Here is a 19942-nt window from a genome sequence, read left to right on the forward strand (position 1 = left end):
ATAATTTATACCTAACTCATAATAGTTAAGTTTGTCCATATCATATGTTATTTTGTATTTGTGTAATTAATACCTAAAATTATACATTAGAGTTGTGTGTGAATATACGGAAGAAGTCATTTTATGTAATTTTCAAAACATTAGGGGCTAACGGGGTCCACGACGGCAAAGAAGTAGCCGTTATAATCCACGTGGTCCTTTGCCGACAGGAAAAGTAAAGAAACTTCTCAATTTCACAGCTCCTCGACAATTAAAAAATGCTTAAAATAAAACAACTCCAGGTATTTAATAGTATTAATAATTTTATTATATTTACTCCAGAAGAGGAGAGAGATCGATTGGTTTCACAGAAGAAACGTTAACATCATACCCCTTAACAGTATCTGTGCTGAAAACACTTTTGATTTCATCTTCAATTCTACCCCAAATATAGTAATTGGACTTCTGGGCAAAAAACCTCAACTTTCTTGCATATTTTACTTATTATTATTATCCAAAACAGTGCAAGAAAAATATCTACATTATATATTACTCTTGATTTGGTGGGTGGAGTTTTGTTGGAAAAAACTGACTTGCCCCTTTCTTTTCTTGCATAATTTTTCTATTATGGTGAATAAATTTTCTTCTTATTATTATCCAAAATTGTGCAAGAAAAGATACATTACTTAATTGTGACTTGGTGGGTTTTTGGTTGATTTGGGTTGGAGTTTAGTTAAAGTAGGAGAAAGAAAGGGGAAAAAGTGACAACTGTTGGCTTTTATGGAGCTTTGAAGTATTTCTACTTTTCTGATCGGCTATTGTTGCTCTGTTTCTCTGCCATACTCAGCAGCTCTGTAATTGGAAAGAGATATATAGTCAAGACTCACAATAGTATGATCTTCTTTCTGCAACTTTTTTTTTTTTAAAGTTTTTGTGCTTGAAAAGGTCTTTTGTTGATGAATCTAAGTGCTAAATTGAGGTTTTACTTTTGCTTAACTCCAGTGAAGAAGTTACGTAGTTTTCTGAATGTGTATGAGGTTTCACGTGTTTCCTGATCTCTGAATTGTGTTTGATCTTTTGTGAATTCTGACAGTGTAGGACCCTTTTTCCTCTTTTAGGAACTGATTCGATTAATTTTCTACCTTTCTAATTTGTGTATTTTGAATTTCCATTTTCCCCAGATTATCTGAGTTGAAGAAATAGAGATGATCAGTTGTATTTTTCCTTAGTTGTTTTATCAATTAGGAATATATGGTAATTTTGAAGTCAAAGTAATCCAAATGAAACTTCCTTTAAAATAGTAAGCAGCAGCTGAATTTAGAAATAGAAAGTTCATATTGTAACTAAAGTGGAAAGGATGTTTGGTAACACTGCTGACAAGCAGAACCTTCAGCGATTGTGCTTTGTAATGTGAGAGGGTTTCCTGCTTGAGATGTTAAAACTTGCAGCAGCCTCTATTTACTTTGATTGTTCTCTCTCGTGGCTTAAATATCCTTCAGAGGGGAGGAAGCTGATGGGGAGATCCGGAACTGTACATTTCCTTGTAGTTTACATACTCATCTAAGGAGGACATTGATCTTCTCTTTACAGGTACTAGATGGCGACACTTGAAGATATAGGCCTTTCAGCAGCAATAAATATTATATCTGCGTTGATCTTTCTTGTGGCATTTGCAATTCTGCGGCTCCAACCATTCAATGACAGAGTTTATTTCCCCAAATGGTATCTTAAGGGGTTGAGACACAGTCCCACCCACTCTGGGGCATTCGTCACGAAATTTGTTAATGTTGATTGGAGGGCATATATAAGATTTCTGAACTGGATACCAGATGCACTAAAAATGCCCGAACCTGAGCTTATTGACCATGCAGGGTTGGACTCTGCCGTTTATTTGCGCATATACTTGCTAGGGTATGGCTTTCTAATTATTGATATCACTTTTGGAGCCATAAAGCATATCTGTGCGATTGTTAATAGTAACCATATTTTAATACCATTGTATTTTTCTTTGGTGAAATATTGTATTATTACCTTTTTTAATTTGCTTTGTCATGTTAGCTGGATTCATTTCGGATAAGAATGATACACGTTGTTGCATCCATATGAAAATATCAGAATAGACCCTATGAAATGAACTGATATTTGAAAGATTGCTCATCATTTATCTTTTTATTTTTAAGTTAAAATTCCAACAAAAAAAAAGAAGAGAAGGCGGCGACTGACTGTATTTCTATTGAGGATCTGTACTTCTCAGTTGATTGTATCAGTAATAGGGTTGACTTCAAACAGTGACCATAAAATGAAAAACCATATATCTGCTGTTGTAACAAGACCAGGCGGCTGCCTTCAACATGGAGTTAAGAACTCAAAACATCAGTACTTTAGCTTTTTGCTTCAGTCTGTTGATTCACTCGAAAAGCAGAAAAAAATCGAACATACTAGATTATCTTGTCTTTTTTGTTGGCTATTTTCTTATAGTAAAATCAAGATAAATAGGCGGTTCCGTTTTTCAAATAGTATCTTTTTCTTCTTCTTAAAAGAAAGGATGAGGATGATCCTTATAATGGAAGGGGATTTAGGTGTCTTATCATTCAATCTGTCATCTATGCCTTGGCCCAAGCGAGGTTGCAACAGAAACAGGAAAAAGAATCAGCACAATAGCAATTTCAATGCTGTATACTTTATAGGTCCTTGTTTCCTACTAAAGTTTATTGCCTTTGTTGCCTTCATTCTATTTTTAGATACTGGGCGGTCTGTGATGATTACTGCTTCTTGATTTCTGCAGGCTGAAAATATTTGTTCCTATAACGTTGCTTGCATGGGCTATCCTGGTACCTGTAAATTGGACAAATAGCACTCTGACAAAATCCAACTTTACTTATAGTGACATTGATAAGCTTTCCGTTTCAAATGTTCCACTTGGATCACTCAGGTTTGGAGATTTATCCTTCAAAATTTGAAGAATTTGATGCAGTAGATTTTCCATTACAAAATTGTTTTATCAACATTTAAGTCGTCTTTGATGTAGGTTTTACGCCTTGAAGACTTTTGATATCTTCCTCTTGTTTACTTGTTTTTATCTTTTACCATGATGCTATTGTAACCTGCCTTGCTTTTGCATGACCTTGACTTTCTTCTTGGGCCATGAATAAAAATTTTCATATTTCTTGGCGAGACCACCTAGTAACTTGCAAACAAGATTTGTCTTGGACATGTTTTGAGGATCAGTCATTGAGTGGGTATGCAGTCCGTATTTAGTGTTCCAGTTCTGAGATATGCTAACCCATTTTACATTCCACCTTGAAATCCATACTTAACATTCAAGTGAAGTTATCTACAAGTAAAATGGCAATGCCCTTTTGCTTACCTTTTAAACTACATGGTGTAATTCGTCTTGACCTTGATTTTTGCAGGTTTTGGACTCATATTGTAATGGCTTATGCCTTCTCATTCTGGACCTGCTATGTCTTAAAAACTGAGTATGCAAAAGTTGCAGCCATGAGGTTGCAGTTTGTCGCCTCTGAAAAACGTCGCCCCGACCAATATACAGTATGTATCACCTTACTTTTCGAAATTGAACATCTAAATTCTTCTGTGTTTACAAATTTAGTTTCTGGAAAGAGCATCTAATCACTGAAGCATTTGTTCTCTACAAATGCATTATGTTTTTAGAAAGTTGATAAGACAGATATTGAAGCTGACGTGTACTTCTCCTTAACTGTTCAAACTTAAGAGAGTAATCAAAGTTTCTAAGTTTCAACTTTCTTGTTCTCTACAAATGCATTATGTTTTTAGAAAGTTGATAAGCCAGATATTGAAGCTGACGTGTATTTCTCCTTAACTGTTCAAACTTAAGAGAGTAATCAAAGTTTCTAAGTTTCAACTTTCTTGTTTGTGTTTGAAATTCGCAATCTTAATCTTCTCATAGTTTGCATGATTTGGCTAATCTATGGATAAAGATCTTATGAATTTCTGGAAGGCAGTGAACAGATATCAACTTCATCTTTTACATCTTCTAACTTTTTGGTCTCAATCAAGTTGGACTGAAACATTGGTTTTTCTTGAAAATTCTTTGCAATACTCCTTTGTTTGAAGCAAGAAATTAGCCTGTAATTTCCCCATTTAAGTGGTTAATATATTTAGAACTCCTTTGCTATCATATACCCAATATAGCTAATGTGTGGACAGAGATCTTATGAGCTTTTTGAAAGCAGTTTACTGAACACAAAACATTACTTTTACCTTGTTCAATTATGAGGTGAAGTGAAAGATGTTGGAGCTTTTTTTACAATGATATTCATAACAATTACTCCTTTATGTATATTAGCCATTTGATTAAGCAGTAGAAAGACAGCTTAATAGCAGAAGGTCTCATAACTTCCATTCCCCCCCTTGATGTGTTCATATGTGGCTTTGTGGTGCATTTTTGTTCATATCTTAGTCAATTCCTTTTTAGGGGAGTCGATGACATCAGGGTAATTTGTTAGAAGGGAGTACAGAGTAAGTATATTTTCATGGGGTTTTCACTAAGTCTTACATTGCATACAGAAAATGTGAATGTGTATTTACATCAATTTTACTAGTGTAATCTTTTTATTATTTGGAGAGAGCTAATCATAGTAGCATTCTTAGGTTTTGACACATTAATGCTCCTTCGGAGAACTTTATTTGAGGAACATATCTACAAGTATATAGATTTTCATTATGAGTAAACAATAGACTAGATTTACGTAGAATGAATATACCTCATTTCCTATTGCCATCTGGATTTTTTTTTTTGCCTACTATCTTGAACAATGTGACTGCAACTTTTATCTACATTACTTCTTGCACTAAAATTTGATTATTACAGGTCCTTGTTAGGAATGTTCCACCTGATACTGATGAATCAGTTAGTGAATGTGTGGAGCACTTTTTCCTGGTTAACCATCAAGATCATTATCTTATGCATCAGGTTTGAACTTGCTGGAATACAAGTATCTCATGCTGTTTTACTGATACATAAGATAAAGTATCTCATACTGTTTTAAGGAAGTGATATATGTTGTTGAAACTATGCTCCTTGTTGAAGCCCCCAAAGCTTTGGGCTAGTGATAGCTGATAAGAAGCGGTGCGTGATGAGTGGGTTAGGCACACGTCACGGGTCGTTGCCATGTTGAATTGTGTGACCAGCTCATTTAAATTCTTAAGTGGTTAGAGAATGTCACACTTTTATCTAGCTTCTAAACTCCCTATCACGTAGATGGATGGATGTAGTTTAGGTTGGTATATCTTCTCATGGCCAAGTAATCACTTCCTTTAGGCCAGAAGCCCTTAGCTGGGAACAGAACTGGCTAATATTCTTTTGAGAGGAGACTGTAAACATGTTTGGTATGTCAGTCCATAGATCATGGAGTCTGTCACTGCTTCTTGTGCATATTGCTTTATGTGTCTTCATCTTGAGATATAATATAAAAGAAGGAAGCAGTAATGTTCATCTCGACATATATCACAAACAGAAAGAAAAAAGAAATTAACTGGTTGAGGACACTGATTTGGGCTTCTTTTATTTCAACGTGAAAACTTTCCGCATAGGCTTTCTTGGACCCAGTGATTTTAGTTCATCATATGGGCACTAGTGAACGTCAATTTAGAAGAAAAATTGTGAACTTTTCAAAATCCATTATACCAAATAGTTAATTAATATATATATATATATATAACTTGTGCACACCTTGACTAATTGTAAGTAACTTGCATGTTGAATATTTCAGTTGGATGGATTAAAATTTTCTAATTATATTCAATTTTTTAATCTATGGTTTATTTTCTATGTTGATATGCTATTTCATCTTTATTCACTTAGTTGGATTTTACTATAGGGTGTTTATGATGCCAACAAACTAGCAAAATTGGTGAAGGAGAAGAAGAGTAAGCAAAATTGGTTCGACTATTACCAACTTAAGTACTCTAGGGATCAATCAAAACGGCCTATGATGAAGGTATGGACGTGACCTTGATCCTACAGATTGTTATTTCTAATTTCTTATATCATAAAATATGTTCCGAGACTCAATGAGTACCTTTTAACAAAGTTTTGTCTACCTTTAAAGGGGTAAGTTGTTTCAGTGCATTCTTTTTAAAAATTTGCAGACTGGTTTCCTTGGCTGCTTTGGAGAAAAAGTTGACGCAATTGAGCATCAGACTGCTGAAATTGAACGATTGTCAAAAGAGGTAAATACCACACTTTAATCTCTCTAAATAAGTTTAACGATTTCCAATCGGCATGTTATTGACTTATCTATCCTTCTTAGATCAGAGGCGTAGAGTGTGTCATGGAGAATACTGAATGACTTACTTTCAGCACCACTGAACTTTGATAGGTTATTATATACTGGAAAAAGAAATATCCTATTTACTAGAAAAAGATATCCCAGTGGACATAACTTTCCTTTCCATCAACCATATACCTGACATTGCTACATTCATAAATGAGTCTCATTCTCTTTTTCTCATCTTTTTCCTGTTGTTCCTTTTTTCTGTTTTTGGTTAATGCTGTTGGATGGGAGGGTGTGGAGGTTGAAGATTCGGGTAGAAGGTTAGTAGGAGGGTGGGCATATTTCTTTCCCGTTCTCAAAGCAATAGTATTCTTCTTCTTGTTTTTCCTTGTATTTAGATTTTTATTACTACCTGCTATTCTTTAGTGTCATATCCTATTTTCTTACTGTTGTTTCTGCTTGTTAGTGCTGCCTGTTTTTCATGTCTATCGGAAACAACCTCTTTGCCTTCTCAAGGTAGGGGTAAGGTTTGCGTACACTCTACCCTCTTCAAACCCCACCGGTGGGATTACATTGAGTTTGTTGTTGTTGGTTAATGTTGTTGGCTATAAATCAGCTCTAATTCTACTAATGTCTTGGTCTGACTTTACTTGTAGATAACTGAAGAGAAACAAAGGGTACAAAAAGACCCAAAGTCTATCATGCCTGCATCATTTGTCTCCTTCAAATCGCGGTGGGGTGCCGCTGTTTGTGCACAAACACAACAATGCAGAAATCCAACCTTGTGGTTGACAGAATGGGCTCCAGAGCCGCGTGATGTATATTGGGACAACCTGGCAATCCCCTATGTTTCTTTGACAATTAGGAAGCTGATAATTGCTGTTGTCTTCTTTTTTCTGACATTCTTCTTCATGATCCCAATTGCATTTGTCCAAACCCTTGCCAGCCTTGATGGGATTAGGAAGAAAGCACCATTTCTGAAAGTTATCATTGACGAGTGAGTACCACATTTTACACTTGTTCTGTAGTCAGCACCATCTCTCATTAGTATTTGTCTTGCTCATTATCCTTGATGGTGATATGATTCCTTGGTTCATCTATATCAAGACTCTAAGTGACAATAAATTCAAAAACAAAATGTATATATGGTTTTTGGTGCAATCTGGTCTACTCAGAAGATACTATATGTTGTATCCTAGAACTTTAGGTTGTTAGGATGGTAGGATGGTTGCTTTCTTTTGCTCACTTGCATATATGGTTTCGTTACAACCCATTACTGATTTGCGCTTAATACATACAACCGTTACCTTCTCAAAAAAAAAAAAAACAAGAAAACAATTCAAAAACAAAATCTAGTGGTTTGATATTTTTTTACTTGTGTTCATTTATTTTATGTCTCTTAGTGACACAAGTTTCAAAAACAAAATTTAGTGGTTTGATATTTGTGAGTACTTACTGGTACTTGTTTGACATTGAAGCTAAGATAATTGTGTGAATAATGCATAGTTAGTTTAGCTTTCTATGATTTGTGTCCTTTCATTCCTTGAGATACTTAATCGCTCTTGTCATTATGTCATCACTCACAAAAGAGATGTTTGATAAAAGCGTGCAATCTAAAAATGTTATTCGCTATTTACGTAGGGAGATGATCCGTGGATTTCTGATTTTTTGTGATGTTGAATTGACAAGACAAGTCATACTCTGCAATGAAACACTATTTATATAATGCTGTATTGACTCTGATAGTGGTTCTTCCAAGTTCTTTTCTTGCTTTCTCCTCTCCTTTTTGGTCTTTGTGCTAAGGAATGGGCTGTTGTCTGAGTTGGTATTTGTGTCAATCATGATCATAGCATTTGTGCACCAGCTTACCTCAAATTTAGGTTTTTTGGTTACTCTTTTATGCTAATAATTCTGCTGATCTATCATGCAGACCTGTCATCAAGTCATTCATCCAAGGGTTTCTACCTGGGATTGCTTTGAAGATCTTTCTCATATTTCTGCCAACTATATTGATGATGATGTCCAAATTTGAGGGCTGGCTAAGCTTATCAGCTCTAGAGAGGAAATCTGCATCCAAATACTACATCTTCACTATTGTGAATGTGTTCCTCGGGAATATAATTGCAGGAGCTGCATTTGAACAACTAAGTTCCTTTCTCAATCAATCAGCAAACCAGTACGTTGTTTTAGTGAAAATATGTTACTAGATTTGCCTCAGCCTTTATTTATTTAACTTGTGAATCAATGGGGAAATTTTGGGAATGCAGTTAGAGCCTGCATGGCCACATAAAGAGTGTTTCTCCACGTGGACATTGTTTACAATGTTCACAAAGATTTAGTCTTTCAGTTTTGCTCTAATCAATTTATTCAGAATAGTAAAGTGCAACGTCTTGGACACACGTATGGAGTTAAGCATGACACCACTGAGATAGATATCAGTGTCTGGGAAGCTCAGTCCTCTTGGGGGATTCGGTGAAATGTTTATTTGAGGGACCAGTTTTGTAGTCCTGGTGAAGTTGGGCGTTACAAGAAAACAATAGATATGACCAGGGGCAGATCTAGGGGGAATTACACTATATATATAAAGTATTTATTTTTTATTTTTTACGTATATATATAGATTTTGAATACCCTAAACACAAGATTTACCTTGAGGTTCCAAGTTCAAGATTCGAACCCTCTAAGTGAAATTCCTAGATCCGCCACGTATAGGCTAGGCTTCCTCATGACAGATGGCCTCATCCAATATGTGAAAATGTTAATGTAGACCGTGCATGCCATCATGTATTTATGCTCTTTTACTATCCTAAAACCCCCACTCTAATTAACGAGTTTGTTCCTGCTCAGAGTGCCATGGCTGTAATCGAGTTAAATTTCTAGCTCTAGAAGTATGTTACATAGACTTCAGTATGAATGTTGAATGCATATATGTGTTTGGCAAGTTCGTTCAGTTTCTAGAAGGTTTTCTTCACACTTGAGAGGATCCTTAAGCTGTCCTATACTTAAGAGAGACTTAATTGTAGTATGTTTAATAATGCCTTATCTTGTCAGCTTGAATATGAGGAAAAACATCTTTAGTCAATACTTGTCTTATTGATTCCAGCCAATATATGATTGGTTCTTTATGTGCTGATTCTGCTATTACATTCGTATTGCCAGTGTTATCCTATATTCCTATTAGGTGTATTCCAAGCTTTCCATTCTTTGGCAATTCTTGCTAGTCCATATCCTTTTACCTAAGAGCATTTTGCAATAAAATTTCCTATATTTTCTGCAGAATCCCTAAAACAATTGGTGTGGCAGTTCCTATGAAAGCATCCTTCTTCATAACCTACATAATGGTTGACGGGTGGGCTGGTATTGCTGGAGAGATCCTAAGGCTGAAGCCGCTAATATTTTACCACTTGAAGAACTTTTTCTTGGTTAAAACGGAAAAAGATAGAGAAGAAGCAATGGATCCTGGGAGCGTTGGTTTCAACACAGGGGAACCACAGATACAATTATATTTCTTATTGGGGCTTGTCTATGCTGTGGTCACACCATTTCTGCTTCCGTTCATATTGGTCTTCTTTGGCCTCGCATTTGTAGTGTATCGTCATCAGGTTCGTGTTCTCTATTTCTTTTTATGTCTATATCTTTCACTTTGTTTAGTCTTTAGAACATATGGCTCTTTATTACATTCTATTGTTTTCAAATATTACACACTTGCTGATATTGCAAGAACTTCACGTTCACATACTCTCATAATAAGTACTCCTTATGTTTCAATTTGTTCGTCTTACTTTACTTTTTAGTTTGATTAAAAAAAGAATGCATGTTTTCTAATTTGACAACTTTTTGATTTCAACATCCAGTTTGATTAAAAAAAGAATGCATGTTTTCTAATTTGACAACTTTTTAATTTCAACATCCCACATGGCATGTTTAAAACCACAAGATTCAAAAATTTTATTTACTTTCTTAAACTCCGTGTCAAGTCAAACTAAGACAAATAAATTGAAATGGATGGAGTATCTCATAAGGCACTTTATTGTAATTGTAACGAATATCATGTCGAAGTTGATGTCCTTTGAAGTAGTTCTGTGTATGCCTTACAATACTTAGATAGATGACATGCTAGGGATTACATCAGCTTTGATGTTGGGATCAGTAATGGAATCCCATGGGTTCAGGGATATGTTGTGTTTCATATGAAAGCCGTTTAATGTTGTTTCTTAGGCACATGCAACACCACATTAACTGTGGGGTATTTATTAACTGATTATTCTTCCCACATTTTATTCAGACAAAGGGAATATGGAAAACTTGTACTGATGGAGATGCATTTAGTTGATGGAGCTGTACAACTATCCTTGATATAACTATTTTGACCCTTTAGTTGTTCAATGTCAATAGTGTAATTAACAAGTCTACACAGCAGGTCTATTATTAATTTATGGGAAAGGGGTTGATATATCCCTCACTTTGTTATGAAAGTGACTCATATATATCCCTATTGTTATACAAATGACTAAAATATACCTTAGTGAAAAAATTATTTTTTTGAAGTTTTTTATTAAAAAAATAATACATGTAGGGTATATTTGATCCTTCTCATACATAATTTATTTTTTTGACTCTTTTGATTCAACGGCTAATTTGAATTTATTATTTTGATGGGCAAATTTATTTTTCTCACTATTTTTATTGTAAAATTTAATTTTTTTTATAGATACAAAAACTAAATTACAATATAGCTGCAAAAAAATAGTTTTAAATATTTTTTTTCTTTTTTCCATTCACACTTTTTTTAAAATTTCTCTTATATTTACACCAAAGAATGAAAAAATAATAATAAAAAAGAATTAGAAACTCAAATAGTGATAATCAAAGAAGTCAAAATTATTAATGTGTGAAATAGATTATATATATCCCTAAACTTTGCTAAAAAAAAATAATCACATGTATGCAACTTTTGTAATGGTATGTAAGCAACTTAAATGAATTTTTTTTAAAATTAAAAATCAAAAAATTAATTTTTCACTTCCTTACGATAAAAAATGGTATATGTGAGCTATTTTTGTAACGGTTAGGGGTATATGTAAGCAACTTTTGTAATGGTATGTAAGCAACTTTTGTAATGGTATGTGAGCCATTTGTGTAATGGCAGGGGTATATATGAGCCACTTTCATAACAAGGGTATATCAGGTCTAAATGACAAAATTGAGGGGTGTACTTAAGTTATATGTATGATCATTATTCCTCATGAAGATGAGGAGAATTAATATAACATCAGATTGTGAATGAAATTTCATGACCAATATACATCTCCTAGTAAAATTTATTTTTAGTCTCCTATTTGCATATTGTAATGGTGCTGATATGAAATTGCTGACATAGACATGGTTGCATGTAACAATAAGCTTTTTCTGATGGATTCTTTTCCTGAGACTGCGCAGATTATAAATGTATACAATCAGGAGTACGAAAGTGCAGCAGCATTCTGGCCAGATGTTCATGGACGTATAATTTTCGCTCTGTGCTTTTCTCAGTTATCTCTACTGGGCTTGCTAAGTACAAAACATGCCACTCAGTCAGCACCTTTCCTGATTGCCCTTCCAGTACTGACCATCTCATTTCACTTATACTGCAAAGGTCGTTATGAGCCAGCTTTCACCAAATATCCAATACAGGTGTGTAGAAGCACATCTTGCAAATAAGAATTTTCGCTGTTATAATAGGTTTAGCTCATTTTTCTGATAACATTGGCGGTGTTTCCATTTTGATTTTCTTCAAATGCCTTCTATTCTACGACTTACGCTATCTTCTTATCGGTTCCAGGAAGCAAGGATGAGAGATACTCTGGAACAAGCAAGGGAACCGAACCTTAATCTGAAGGGCTACCTTCAAAATGCTTATGTGCATCCAGTTTTCAAAGACGATGATGAGGACGAAGATGAGGACATCATGATGAAACTGGAGACTGATAGCGTGCTTGTCCCCACAAAACGCCAGTCAAGAATGAATACACCAGTTCCCAGCAAAGTCAGCGCTGGCTCGTCTCCATCACTTCCTGATGCAGTTATTTCATGAACAATAAACAGCTTAGAATGTTAGTTTGGAATATTTCACCTCCTTTGTGCATGAGAGTTAGATCGCGGAGCTTCAACCTTTTAACAAAGTGGTACATAGAGCACTTCAACGCATCATATTTGAGCTGGCTGGACCAGTTCACCTTGGGACAGTTGGCGTTGAAACTACAAAAAATTGTAAAGAACTCCGGTTTCTATAGGTGTGGCATTAGAAGTTTTGTACACTTAAGGATGTTCATATTTTTAGCATTTGCTGGTTGTTGACGCTGAGGATATAACTTGTACACAAAGCTTTTTAGGGGAATATATTTGTTTTTATCTATCTCAGTTAAGAAGATAGCTGGATTTCTTGTTTGGTCTGTTTTTTTAGTTTGTATATGAGAAGTTGTTAAAATCGTCTGTGGTTCAATTGAAATAGGTAAGATTTATGTCATAGAACAATAAGCAACCCCAGAACCAAGTTTTATTAATGTGTATTTTTAGAAACAAATGTGAAGTAGGGCAGAAACATAACTTCACTATACATTGTTAGCTGGCTTAAATCTATTCAATAAAATATGAATAACAGATACTATTAAAGAAATAATAATAGTAAACAAGATGAAGGAATGAAAAATTGTGTCCATTGAATTTACAATGTGTCCTTATGAAAATTATTTTCCTTAAGTACCCACCCGAAGTTATGGAATATATTTTTTCAAGATAGAACAATTTACTTCAGCAAAATAGTGGTACCTCAATTCTGCTGAAATTCGAACTCACTCAACGTTGCAAATCACACTTGAGTTTTTGTGAAGAAGAATAGTAAGAGATCAGAAAATTCATTGTTGAAAATAGAGGAAACCCTTCTATTTATAGTCAGCAAAAGATAGTATGAACATGCGTTTATCGTGCATTATCCGAAAGTCACAACCCTTTGAAAAAGTCTCAATCCTTCGAAAAAGTTACTACTCTTAAAAAAAGTCACAATCTTTCGATGTGAAAAGATGTTATTCAAAATTTCAAATTGCATTTTTCTCGTTGTCTTTTCAGAAAATATACTTCATTTTTCATTCACATCTTTTAAAATCCAACAAATATAAAAGAGAAAGAATAAATATCCCTTTTACATTACATAAATATATGAGATATAAAATAGTGCAAAGGAAACAAAATCATCATACCTTATATTCTATATGTTGGAACATCCAACAACGATCACTGTTTCATATTATTTGATTTATGTTGATGTCACATATTTTTAATTTTTTTTAATTAAATATATATTTTATTAAGTTAATTGTATTAATAATATTTTAAAATTTTAACTTGATATTTTATATAATTATTTAAAATTATGAAACAGTATAGGAAATATAGGAATGGGGTAGACATTTTAGTAGACAGTGATTTAAGGGATCAGGTGGTGGAGGTTAGGAGAGTCACTAATAGGATGATGTCGATTAAGGTGGTCGTTGAAGGGATCACGTTGAATATTATTAGTACTTATGCGCCGCGAGCGGGCATAGGCGTGGAGGATAAGAGGCGTTTTTGGGAGGATTTAGACGAGTTAGTGGGAGGCATACCGCCTACTGAGAAGCTTTTTGTGGGAGGGGGTTTCAATGGGCACATCAGGTCTATTTCGGGAGGGGTATGATGATGTGCATGGAGGCCTTGGCTTCAGGGATAGAAATGGATGAGGAGTTTCACTTTTGGATTTAGCAAGAGCTTTTGTGTTGGTGATATCCAATTCGAGTTTCCCAAAGAAGGAGGACCACTTGGTAACCTTCCGTAGTTCGGTGCCTAAGACTCAGATAGATTTTTTTACTCCTTAGGAAAGATGATAAAGGTTTGTGCAAAGACTTTAAGGTCATTTCGATCGACAACCTTATGACCCGACATAAGCTCTTGGTGATGGATTTAGGGATCAAGATGACGAGGAAGAAGAGGGTCGGGGATGATCGACCTAGGATCAGATGTGGGAGTTTGACCACGGCTAGTGCCCTGGAGATGGGAGAGAAATTGAAGGATATGGGGGCCTGAGATAGAAGTGGGGATGCGAACAGTATGTGGGATAGGACGGCTAGTTGTATGAGGGTTGTAGCAAGGAAAGTGTTGGGAGTCTCGACAGGTAGCCGTGGTCGGCATCGAGGGGACGAATGATGGAATGGAGAAGTGCAAGGGAAGGTGGAAGCAAAGAAGATGGCGTATGCGAATTTGATAGAAAACAAGGATGAGGTAGAGAAATGGACAAATACGGAACTTTATAAGATAGCGAGGAAGGAGGCAAAGTCGGCGGTTTCGAGGGCAAAAACGGCAGCTTTTGAACGTCTTTATGTTGAACTAGAAGAGAAGGACGGGGATAGGAAATTATTCAGGCTAGCCAGGGTGCGGGAGAGAAGGGCAGGCGATGTGGATCAAGTGAAGTGAATTAAGGACGAGTATGGAAAGGTATTGGTAGATGAGACCCTCATTAAACAGAGATGACAGTCATACTTCCATAAGCTCTTGAATGAAGAAGGGGACAAAGAGATTGTGTTGGGAGATTTGGAACATACAGGGAGGCGTCACGATTTTAGGTATTGAAGGAGTATTACGGTCGAAGAGGTTAAAGGTGTTATGCATAGGATGCACTGGGGAAGAGCGACCGGACCTGACGAGATTCTTGGAGAATTTTGGAAGAGCGCGAGCTCGGTAGGTTTGGAATGGCTGACTAAGTTATTTAATGTCATAGACGGAAACGATGCCCGAAGAATGGAGGTCGAGCATAATGATCCCTCTATACAAAAACAAGGGGGGATATCCAGAGCTGCAACAACTATAGAGATATCAAGCTTCTAAGCCATACTATGAAAGTGTGGGAAAGAGTGGTGGAGATGAAGGTGAGGAGAGACATGTCTATTTTAGAGAACCAGTTCGGATTTATGCCGGGATGCTCAACTTCAGAAGCCATCCATCTTATGAGGAGACTGGTGGAGAAGTATAGGGAGAAGAAGAGGGACTTGCATATGATATCCATCGACCTAGAAAAGGCTTACGATAAAATCCCACGAGAGATACTGTAGAGATATATGGAGGCTAAAGGTGTACCTATGGCGTACATTAGGATGATTAAGGACATGTATGAGGGTGTCAAAAGCAAGGTAAGGACAGTAGGAGGGGACTCAGATCACTTCCCAGTTGTGATGGGATTGCATCAAGGATCAACTCTTCGTCCATTTTTATTTTCCTTGGTGATGGATGGATTGACGCGACAAATTCAAGGTGAGGTGTAATGGTGTATGCTTTTCGCGGACGACATAGTACTGATCGATGATACTCGTAGCAGAGTTAACGCTAAGCTGGAGGATTGGAGAAAAACCTTAGAGTCTAAAGGGTTTAAGCTGAGTAGGACCAAGACAGAGTACTTAGAGTGCAAGTTCAATGAGACATCTCAGGAGGTTGGCGCGGAAGTTAGGCTTCGTGACCAGGCCATCCAAAAGAAAAGTAGTTTCAAGTACCTTGGGTCTATCATGCAAGATAGCAGAGAGATTGACGATGATGTCACAAATCGTATTGGGGCAGGGTGGATGAAATGGAGGCTAGCTTCCGGTGTGCTATGTGACAAGAAAGTGCTACCACAACTTAAGGGCAAGTTCTACAAAGTGGTGGTTAGACCAGCTATGTTATATGGGATGGAGTATTGACCAGTTAAGGTCTCTCATGTTCAAAAGATGAAAGTTGCCGAAATGAGAATGTTGAGATGGATGTGTGGGCATACCAGGAGTGACAAGATTAGAAATGAGGCTATTCGGGACAAAGTAGGAGTGACCTCGGTAGAAGACAGGATGCAAAAATGCGACTGAGATGGTTTGGACATGTGAAGAGGAGAGACACAGATGCCCTAGTGTGGAAGTGTGAGAGGTTGGCCATGGATGGTTTCAGAATAGGTAGGGGTAGGGCGAAGAAATATTGCGGAGAGGTGATTAGACAAGACATGACGCAGCTACAACTTACTGAGGACATGACCTTAGATAGGAGGGTGTGGATGACTCATATTAGGGTAGAAGGCTAGTACATAGTCTCGCGTTATTCTTCCATATTATTAGGCGCATTAGCGCACTATAATTTCTTGTGCTCTGATTTCTGTTATTATCTATTACTTCCTATACTTTGATTACTTTATTTTATCTGTGTTGCTTTCGTTATTTGATTTCTCATAGCGCTTTGAACTTCTTAGCCTTATATAACCTCTTTTTATGTTTCTATTGAGCCGAGAGTCTCTCGAAAACAGCCGTCCTACCTTGGTAGGAGTAAGGTCTGCGTACACTATACCCTCCCAGACCCCGCGTTGTGGAATTTCACTGGGTTGTTATTGTTGTTATTTAATATTAATTATAATATGAAATAAACAAATAAAATAGAATATTTATTTTTATGACCAAGTAAAATGAAATTGAGGAATAATACGAGAAAATATATTTCTTAAAAAAAGAAGATTATGTGACGAAGATTATGTGATGAGTACATTACACGTGAAAAACGGCCTACGTAGTGAAGCACGTGGTCTGGGAACCTAGTTTTGGCCGTATTTTTCCCTTTTTAGCCTTGAGAATTTAGAGGATAAGGTTTAACAAACTTGTAAATTGCAATTTTGACCTTCAATTACTCTAAAAAATAACTTTTTCCCTATTACATTTGACCCTACATAGTAAATTTTCTCGACAATTCAAATTAATCAACCAAGTTATGGCCACTTCGCGAGTGTATTAATGGGTGTGTGCGTTTATTAGAAGATATATAATTGAAAATAAAAGGGTAAATACATCAATTTTTTTCTTAACTTAACAGTAAAATTTATTTTAGTATTTTAACTACACGAACGTTTAAATATTCTTAGAAACTCTTAAGTAAATTAAATATCCCACTAAAGAATTACTTGGCAAAAAGAGTGCACTCATTCTCCTAAAAGCGCACGAAATAATAAATAATAATAAAATGGAATGATAAAATTGTACATATGGCCTTCTTTTATTGGCCAATATATAAATAATATTTTAATTTTTTTATAAATTAATTTTTTAATAAATACATGAAATTTCTTAGAGGTAAATGAAATTTGGGGTCCCAATTTTCTAAAAATATGTAAAAACATTTCTCTCTTAATTTTGTTATCTTTACCAAATACCTTTTTCTCACATTGAAGCACTTCTTATACCTTTCTTCTTTTATATTAGTCATTTTTTTTTATCTTCATCCCCACCTCACCGGCTCTTCCTTAATCCACAAAATTCAACACGAACATCATATTATTGAATGATAATTTTCTTGAATTTTGAGTGATTCATTTTGATTTTAATAGTTGTGATACAAAAAATGTGGATCTATTAGCTTTCTTGTACAATCTTCATTTTTTATTTGAGTTATGAAGAAAAAAGTGGCTTCCATACCATTCTCCCATGGGCAGATTTGTGGGGGGTGGGGTGGGGTGGGGGAGGGAGAGGGTTTGAAGTTGGAGGCTGAAAATGGTCGGAAACGGTGAAGGCCGAAAATGGTGAAATAAGGAAGAAGAAAGAGGGGGAAGGGCGGGGGAGGAGGGGGTAGAAGAGAAGGGTTTAAGGAGGTGGGACCCACTTGTTAAAAATATTTTAAATTAATAAATACGATTTCACATTTTAAATTTAGAAAATGATTTTTTAATTAATTAATTGATTAGTGTAATGAGTTTTAAAAAATGTTTAAGAAAAAAGGTGAATAAGCAAAAAATAATAATTAATGATGTGGTGCCTTCATGGTTGTGATGTGGTGCTTATATGGCTATGATGTGGCGGGTGAGAGTGATATTATGCTCTCAGGGTGGTATTTAATTCACTTGAAAGTTATTAAGGGGGTATTTAAACGCCGATATTGTTAAAATGTTAAAGTAAATTTTGTTGTCAAGTTCAGAGGAAATTTGATGTATTTAATCAAAATAAAAATACTTAGACTAAGATGAAAGTGACATTCATGTAGAACAAAATGTGGGAGGTGAAACTGAGATAATTCAAACAAGTCAAGAGGAGATTTACAGACGTCCTAGTGAGAAGGTGCGATAGCTTGACGCCGGAGAACATGAGGAAATGTAGAAGCAGACAAAAAAATATTGAAGAAAGGTGATCAGGTCGACCATGACAAGTCTTCAGCTTATCAAGGACGTGACCCTTGATAATAGAGTGTGGAGGTGAAGAATTTGGTAAAAGGCTACTTGTAAATAGTTTCACATCTTATTTCTCCTACTTGGGTGGGACAAAAGTAATTTAGTGAAAAGTGTGCTAATTCTTTTTAAGTTATATTGAGGGTGTGTAAAATTAAATATACGCTCATAATATACCTAACATTTAACGTTTGAATATCACATAATTTTTCAGTGAAGGGTGTGTATCGGACCATTCTTTGCTTAAGATGGTTCCGCCCATGGTCCTACTAGTAGTATTAGTATTATTTTTGATATTTTAATTATTTTACTATTTTGGTATATATATCTCATTCTTAATTTTCTATGGTGTCTCTTATGCCATAGTTTTTTTTTTTTTTTTAACTATTGTTGTTATTGCTAATGTCTTTATAAGTGTTATATTTTCCTTTTTTTTAATTCGAGAGTGTATCAAAAATAGTTTTGATAAAATCTGCATGAACTCTATTTTTTTAAAACTTTAAGAAATTATATTGAATATGTTACTATTAACACTAAAAATAAATCACCAGAGTTTACAAGTTTATTGAGTTATTTTCAAGAAAGAAACATTTTATTTTATCATGGTAATTTTTTTTTTCCAAAATAGAATTAGTTAGATTAAATAAACTTCGAATGTTGAATAGGTAAAACAATAACAAAAAGCGACTGTTTGACCATTGGATTTCAAAATCATGTTTGGTTACAATGTTTTGCAAAATTTTGAAATTCAACTTCATTTTTTTGATTCATTATCAAACACAATTTTAATTTTTAAATATTATTACGTTGATATATCAATTGCTTGAACACCAAATAAATCATTAAAAACATTATTTATTTTTAAAAAAATCTAGTAACATAATTACATCATATTGCACTTTCTAGTTTCTATAAATTATACTAATATTCTGCTAAATATTAGTATTATTTTCTCTGCTTAATTAGGTTATGTTTAGAGACTTAGATAAACCCGTTCCTCAATCATTTGAGATCACTAACAGAAAGTACAAGTAAAACGTATTGTACTTCTTGTAATAATATTTTAATATTCTACTAAATATTAGTGTTATTTTCTTTGCTTAATTAGTAAGCCTTATGTTTAGAGACCTAGATAAATCCGCTCCTTGATTAAAAAAATAAAATCTACTATATTTATTAAAAATAAAATCTCCATAAAATAGATATACTAAAACACAAGAATCATTAAATATCTTTCCGTAAATAAATTAAGCAAACTTTATTTTTAATATAATAATGGCTTATTTTCTTCTAACCATAATTTTCATGACATCTCATTTTTTCTTAATACAAATTTTACTCTTTTTTTTAATGATCAATTCATTCAACTACACTTTGACTTAATGATTGCTCTATTACTCTTTTAATTAAGCTACTATTTAAAGTACCCCGATCAGATTAAGACATTATATTGGCATGTTAAATTCTAAGCAATCACAAACGA

The 19942-nt window shown here is 34.8% G+C and overlaps 1 protein-coding gene across 1 annotated transcript; it reads left to right on the forward strand.

The window, feature by feature from the left end:
- The first annotated feature begins 326 nt into the window (after window positions 1-326).
- On the forward strand, window positions 327-12635 carry LOC129872063 (calcium permeable stress-gated cation channel 1-like). Its single transcript, XM_055946916.1, has 12 exons — window positions 327-870; window positions 1570-1890; window positions 2765-2911; window positions 3393-3528; window positions 4832-4933; window positions 5841-5960; window positions 6112-6192; window positions 6893-7233; window positions 8167-8412; window positions 9514-9838; window positions 11676-11909; window positions 12058-12635. Exons 2-12 carry the CDS (start codon window positions 1577-1579, stop codon window positions 12307-12309), a joined length of 2298 nt encoding a protein of 765 aa, XP_055802891.1. The 5' UTR covers window positions 327-870; window positions 1570-1576; the 3' UTR covers window positions 12310-12635.
- Window positions 12636-19942: the final 7307 nt, after the last annotated feature.

This window comes from Solanum dulcamara, chromosome 11 (genome assembly GCF_947179165.1).
Source record: "Solanum dulcamara chromosome 11, daSolDulc1.2, whole genome shotgun sequence".
Lineage (NCBI taxonomy): Eukaryota > Viridiplantae > Streptophyta > Magnoliopsida > Solanales > Solanaceae > Solanum > Solanum dulcamara.